This window comes from Calidris pugnax, unplaced genomic scaffold, assembly GCF_001431845.1.
Source record: "Calidris pugnax isolate Ruff unplaced genomic scaffold, ASM143184v1 scaffold111, whole genome shotgun sequence".
Lineage (NCBI taxonomy): Eukaryota > Metazoa > Chordata > Aves > Charadriiformes > Scolopacidae > Calidris > Calidris pugnax.
In genome coordinates this window covers 3,604,805-3,611,841 of record NW_015090872.1, presented here as the reverse complement: position 1 = coordinate 3,611,841, position 7,037 = coordinate 3,604,805, and the positions used below count along the sequence as shown (strand labels likewise).

Below are 7,037 nucleotides of genomic sequence, written 5' to 3'. Positions count from 1 at the left end.
TGTTCTGCGGGGCGGCGGGGGCGGCGGCCCCGCTCACCGCTCCCTCGGCCTCGGCGCCCTCCCCGCGGCCCGGCCGGCGCCCGGGCTCGCCCTGCGGGGCGGCGGTGACGGGAGAGGGGCCGGGCCGCCGGCCGGGCTACCTGCCCTGAGGGGCGGGGGCCCGTGAGGGACACCCCCAGCTTCTGAGGGTCACGGCCATCTGCCCTGAGGGGCCCCTGGCCCGTGAGGGACAGGGACCCGTGAGGGGCACCCGCAGCCCGTGACAGCCACGGCCATCTGCCCTGAGGGGCACCCTTGGCCCATGAGGGGTCGAGCAGAGGGTGAGAGGTGCCACTGGTTGGGGTGAGCATGGGTCTGCTGAGCTGCCCACCCGTGTTCCTGACCTGACGGCAGGGACGGGTGGTTGGAGGAATGAAAGGTCTGGAGGGTTTTGGAGGTCAAAACCAGAGGACAGGGCTGAGCGGGGCTGTAGCTCGTACTCTTGCGTCAGACTGTCGCTGTTGTACTTCTGGGTACCATGATCAAACCCATGGAGACCCACCATCGGTTGGTGCTGGGGGTGAGTGTGTAGTTCAGGCAAGCGCTGTGACATGGCTGGCATGTCCTGCAAAGCTACAGGGTTGGTTGTAGGCTCTCCCCATCCCAGCTTCCCAGTCTTGCTTCTGGGCCACCAGCCCTCCAGGGGTGGGTGGAAGAAGCCTCTGGTTGGGTTTTGTGACTGGAGTGTCTCCTGGAAAAGTCAGTGGGTCTCTGAGATTTGCCTGATGTCCTGGGCTGTGACTCACTCGTCCACGAAGCTGTGTGCGCCAGATATCCCTGTCTGTTGTGTGCTTGGTCTGGGATGTCCTCCTCTTCTGGTGTTCCTCGCCGTCTTCTGTCCCAGTGAATTGGTACTTGTGGAAGTTGTCAGTTTGATGTGTCTAGAGGATGGAGAACTGAGCAAGTACGGCAGGGCAGATATGCAGGGTTCTTCTCACTGTGCTCTCTTCCTGGTCAGTTGCCTTCTTGTGAGGCTTCCAGAAAGGAGTCTAATGAAGGATAATCTGTTAGCTGTGTACGAGCATCATCACCTGGTTCACGTAGGCTGAGAAGCACTCATGAGAGAGTGACTGTTGGTCAGTGCTGGTTGAGAAGGGCTTGGACACCATGCCGTAAAAGATGTCTATTCAAGTCCATTACTAATCCTTAGAGAAACAGCTCAATTTTTTGACCTCTAGCATCTTTCTGTCTTTTCACCCTTACGCCGCTACTCATCACGCTTACGGACTTGATGATTACGGTGCCTAGAAATATTTCTCTCATGTGTATTTTTCACACGTGATTGTGACCAGGCTTGCAGAACTGCCTCTGAACTCAGCCATGACAATGTATGGAGATGAATTTTTAGCTCTGGACTGTTGCATATTTTTAGTCAGGTGGTGGATTGATTCTTACAGGCACATTTATAAATACACAGCCAGTTACAATAAGAGTGGAAGTGGCAAGTGCCCAGATGGTTAATATTTAAAATATGTTACACGGGTGCATTAGTAAGTAGGAGATAACTGCAACAGGGTCGTAGCGTAATTGATTGAAGTGTAGCTTGGGGAAAGTCTTCATTCCAGGTGTGTGTGGGCAGTGTTGGTGCACTGGGCATTTACAGGACACAGTCCTGTCTTGTTCCAGCCTTTGGGTTGGGGAAGCCTGTCTATCATTTGAAAAAGGAGACAAATCTGGAGTTTCAGGTCCTAGTAGAGGTGGGAATGGGCTGTCTGGTGACGTTGCTGTGGCCAGCTGTCACCCTGTGCCTTTCCAAATTCCCTCTCTGCTAGGAGCCAGCACCTCCAAGCACCCTGGGCTCTCATGCTCCAGAGCCACTTCACCCAAGTGCCAGGTGGAAATCTGCAGCCTTTGCAAGGTCCCCCCATGGAAGCCTTGGGGTGAGGCTTAGCCCTGTGCCCTGTGCGCAGAATCCCCGCTGCAGAAATAAGGGGGTGGCAGAGGCGAAGTCTTCAAATTGCATAGCACAGGTCTTCTGCTTGAATGCACTCACCTGCTGGAGCTGCTTTCAGCACCTGATACTGTTTTAAGAAAGAAAGATTGTGAGGAATTAGCTTTCCTCGTCTTTCTGTAATGTGTTTTCTGTGAACCTTGGGCAGTGCTTTGCACACAGTTTCTCTGTATCCCTGCCACTGATGGTGGAGCAAAAGGCAGGTTTGGAAATCATGCTCTGGCAGGAGCATCTGAAGGCAGGTGTTAGAATCAAATTTTTTTTCGTAACACTTCCTGTGCTCTAAATTGTTACTGTCTCCCTAAGATGGATCAAATATAATGCAAATTGTGTCTGTTACAAGCCAAAGATAAAAACACTGAATACTGTATCATCAGGGCCAGAACATCACAATTTTACCTGTAACGTTTTTAACTTCAGTTGAATTCGGTTTCAAAGCACAAAAAAGCACAATCAACATCATTTTATGCTGAGAAATAGCCTTCAGGCAGAAGAAATTTCATTGCCTTCTCCACACGTAGTGGTTTTGACCCTTCCAAGGCTCAATTCTCCAATGTCTACAACTACCAGTAGCCCAGACCACCTTCTCACCAGTAGGATGGGTAAAGACGTTGAAATTCCTGTCAGAGAGACCTCTCTGGTATTGTCCCCCTGATGCCGGTTGGGAATTGAAAGACAAATCTTCTTGCTCTCGGCATCTGTTAGTAACATGGCCAGTATGTCATCGTCTTCATCTCCAGCAAAAGTTGCTTCTGTCTGTGGTTGGCTGTTGGGTTGGGCTAATCATTGTTTGCGACTTCTGAGCTGTTGATTTGGAGTGGGTAATGCTTCTCTAAACATCATTATTCCTCTCCTCATCACGAAATATAGCTTGTTTAGTAGTCTGTAACTCGCACAGTATTTTATACTGTCTCTTTGAGGGAGTTATTTTTTCACCTCGTTCAAACCAAGCCCAACACAGTAGAAGGCTTGTGCCGCAGCAGCTACACCACAGGTTGAACCTTCCTGCAGAGCGTTTGGGTCTTCAAGCTAAGGCTATGGTTGCTCCAAGCTGCTGAAAGTGGGTGCCCTCTTGTAATAAAGAGACAAAAAGCAAAAGATGGAACATGCGAGAGGATCTAAATGTAATGATCGGTTAAAAAGATCCAAACTCTTTCATGAGTTTAATATGAACTTCTTTTAAATTTCTCTGTTGAAGGAAATTTTGCAGGTTAGGGAGAAAATGAATGCTTTTCAAAAATTCCATGTTTTGAACTGTCAAATAGTGCTGATATAGCTCTATACATTGTTTGCTCAGCTTAGATGTCAGAATAAACTGACCAGTTCCTGTTTTTTCCAAACGTTTATACATTATTAGCTTTCTGCTTCTCTCTTAGCGGCTTGGTGCTGGAGTAAGCAAGGGTAGCTGGAGTACTAAGGAAGCAGGAGAATGCTGAAGTTGAAAGAGCTCGCTCCTATTCATTAAAAGCAAGTTAATATGGAATTATACAGTCCAGAGCTCCAATAACAACGCCTCAATGCTTGATCCTAACAGTCGGTCATTTGTTCTTGGTCTAGATTTGACTGCCCTGAGTGCAGCCGGCTGGGTCAGTGCTACAGGTGGCCTCCTCTGAGCACACTTCGCAGGAGTCACAGCTGTGATGGAGTGGACACGCACAGATTTAAGTTGGGGTCTGACTTATGGCAGAGCCAATGATGCTCGGGTCCTGCAAACGTTGGCCTGAACTTGTTGGGCTTTCCTTCTGTAGAGATACCCATCTGTACCTGGTGTGTTCAGAAGCGGAGTGCTGCAGATACGTTGGTGGGTCTTAAATATCCCCCACGAAACAATTGAAATCCTTTCTGAAACGAATTAACGCAATTGGGGCTTTAATGTTCGTTTGACTACTTAAAATTGCGAGAGGGTTTTAAGCCTTGATTGGGCTCGCTTGGGGCCCTGCTTGACATTTTGAAAGGAAGCTTGACATCCCTGCGGGAGCCCGGCGGATCCGGCGCGTTGTGGCGCAGAGCGCGTCACTTAGTGACAGCAGCGCGCGGGGCTCCTGTGCCTGTCAGCGGGGGAGCAAACCAAGCCGAGGGAAAGGATGTTTAACCCTGGGACATTCAGTATTGTGCAATTCAGCTGTGCTGGTGGCCGGGAAACTTTCCCCTCTGCTAGGGGGACAGCTGTGCTCTTAGAAATTGACCCCGAGCCCTTAATGGAGCTGGCGTAAGCGAGACGTAATGAGACCTCCCGTGAACATCCATTTTATTGTTAATTTGTTTGAAAAGGTATCTGTGTGCATTGTGTTCGCAGATGACATGGCTTTTCATTTCTAGTTGGTGTTTGGTTATGCAACTGTCCTATGTTCCCTGTTTAGAATTTCTGAACTGCTGCTGAAGGCAGGGAGAAATCTGAGCTAATAATCTGAGCCAGACAAAACCAAAACACTGATGTGTTTGTGTTGTCAGTCCATCCTCAGCTTGTTCCTACAGTGGTGGTGGATATAGCAGTACAACATACGGTTCTTAGTTATTTTCAGCATAATGATATCTAGACGGCTTTTTTCAAAGGAGGAGAAGTTTAAAGATAACAGAACTGGGGTCATCGGTGGAAATGGCACTAATAGTAACATATATCTCCATCTGTTTGCCATTTACCTTTTATTTATTTGCTTATAATATCTTTGATCACTTTCATCTCTGCCTTTAACTGTGTTTTCAAGGCTGTCTTGGGGATAGTGTGGGTGGAGGAGTGTTCCAGCACTTCTTGTTGATTTCATTTAAAATTCAGATGAGGCTTGCTAACTTCATAAACCCTAGAGAGCTTAGATGTCTTCTAAATACATTACTGTCTTCTGTGTTACTCCCAAACTTTGCGAAAATACTGAAAAGCGAAATGCATTGCACAGAGTAGGAGACTAAGCTGAATGGCAGCTTCTGGGTTGCTGGTTTTGGGGAGAGATGTTGCCCCAAACTAGTAACAAAGTCTTCTGGTAAAATATGACATTCTTAACTTTATTTCTCCTGTTTTATTTGCTTGGTGCACAGCAGTCGCTTGTTGTTTTCATAGGTTATTTCACAGTTGTCTTGGGGATTGTTCTGGTATCTTGCCCCTACAGACCCAAGTGGTTTATGGACCATTTGAGCTTGAGTACCTTTGGGGGCAAGTAACTGATTTGGTGGGGGAAACAAACAAGCCGAGTTCCCTTTCATCTGGTGTAGGTAAACCTCAGTCTGACAGACGGATCCTGAATAAGTAAATGAACTGCACAGCCTCCATGGAAGAATATTAGCTTTGGTAAAGATACGGCGTGAAAAAAAACCAAGCAACAGGGAAGGATGGGGCAAAGGTGGGACTCATGTAGGAAGTTTATATTCTGTATTTGTGAAGATTCGGTTGTGTTTGCACCTAATGCTACTGACCCCACTTCTGTCTATTCTGTGCTCTTGCTGCAAATATGATCCAGCTAAGTAAATACCCGTACACAGCAAAATGAAGGTGTGTTGATACTGTAGCAGGAGTGTAGTAATATTTCCGCTGCAAAGGTAAATCCAGAAGAATTGGGTTTAGTTGCAACAGAAACAGATGTTTACTTGAAATTGTTTCTGCTGGAGGTGGTCTCTCCTATTTCAGTAGATATTCTCAAACAATTGTTGTGGGGCCACAATCTGAAATAGTAACATTTTAAACTTCAACAAACAGTGATGCAAAAACTTGTCTGTGCTGGGGGAAGGGACGTGTGGGTTTGGCTGTAATGAGGGGTGTTCTGTTGTGGAGCCCCGCAGGTTGCCCCAGCAGTCCCAGAGTATCTCAAGGAGAGGAGGATGTGCTGCTCTCCCTCCAACAGTCAGGATGGCTGGTGACTTCCACCACTTCCATGAGGAAGATTTAGGGCTGGGTGCTGGGGGTTTTACAGGGGCTGCCAAGGCCTTGTTTCCTGCTACCCTTCTCACAGGAAGCAATGCTCTTGCAGCAAAACAAGTGCCATCCTTATCAAGGTATGGCCTGGAAGCCTGTAGTAAGGTGAGCACTTAATGGGGACTGGAGGGTAGGAGCGTCATCGTGTTCCCCTTCACTGAAATCCCCTGAATGTGCAAAGTGCTTTGAGGATTCAGGCGAATGCAGAGTGTGACATACTAGCAAATACATAAATTTTCTTTATAAAAACATGCTTTTCGGAATGATGTGACTTCTTAAAATTGCCATTTAATTGTTTACCCTTAAAACACTGTTTGCAGGATGAACTTACTGCAGTGAACGTAAAGCAAGGCTTCAGTAATCAACCTGCCTTCTCTGGAGATGAGCATGGATCTGCTAGAAATATTGTCATTAATGCCTCAAAGGTAAGACAGAGCTTTTCAGTCTGATTATACTCATTGAACTTGGAACTAAGCTGGCAGTGGTTGTATTTGTTTCTTGACTGCTTTGCTTTCTAGTTGGAAGTCTTCATATTTAAGTTAATTACAGAACTAATTTAAGAACGCTGAGCTGTGTTTCTGCTACCTAGTGTTATCAGTCTTCAGAGGAAAACACGGATGCCAAGAGGAGAATTTAACTAGCACACTTCATTGTAGAAGAGGCATTAATTTTTGCTCTTGTTCTTTTATTTGCTTCACTTACAAAGACAGTAGTGATTCCTTCCCTGAAAGTCCCTAGTGTTTACATGTCTTTAACTTGCTTTGGCCTTGTATTTGTTTCATCAGGCTGTTTTCTGCCAGGAGAAACTGGTCACTGTGGTCCAGGTGTCTTGGAAAAATATTCTTGGATTGTTTAGTGAAATTTAGCTTGGCTCTCCTGTGCTTGGTTTGTTTTTTTTTTGAGAGTGAAAGAAGTGTGAGATACAAAAGAGCAATAAAAATCACTAAAATATTAGTTACTATCCCCCAAATTGAAAATAATAGCTGTTTAGGAAAAAACTCCATCCCATATACCTCTGAGGGATCTGTCCAGATTCACGTAGTCTCTCTTTTTTTTTTTTTTTTTTTTTTTTTTTTGGGAAAGGAGGAAACAAAAAAAAAAAAAAAAAAAAAAAAAAAAAAAAGTTCTAGGAAAAATATTAAACCC

General features: G+C 46.2%; 1 protein-coding gene across 1 annotated transcript in view; it reads left to right on the top strand.

Annotated features, from left to right (window-relative positions):
• Nucleotides 1–517: 517 nt before the first annotated feature.
• Nucleotides 518–7,037, top strand: part of MED12L (mediator complex subunit 12 like) — a 151,588-nt gene continuing 145,068 nt past the window's right edge. Inside the window, exons 1-2 of the mRNA XM_014945770.1 lie at nt 518–559; nt 6,212–6,316. Coding sequence (XP_014801256.1) covers nt 518–559; nt 6,212–6,316 — 147 coding nt within the window. The remainder of the gene's footprint in view (nt 560–6,211; nt 6,317–7,037) is intronic.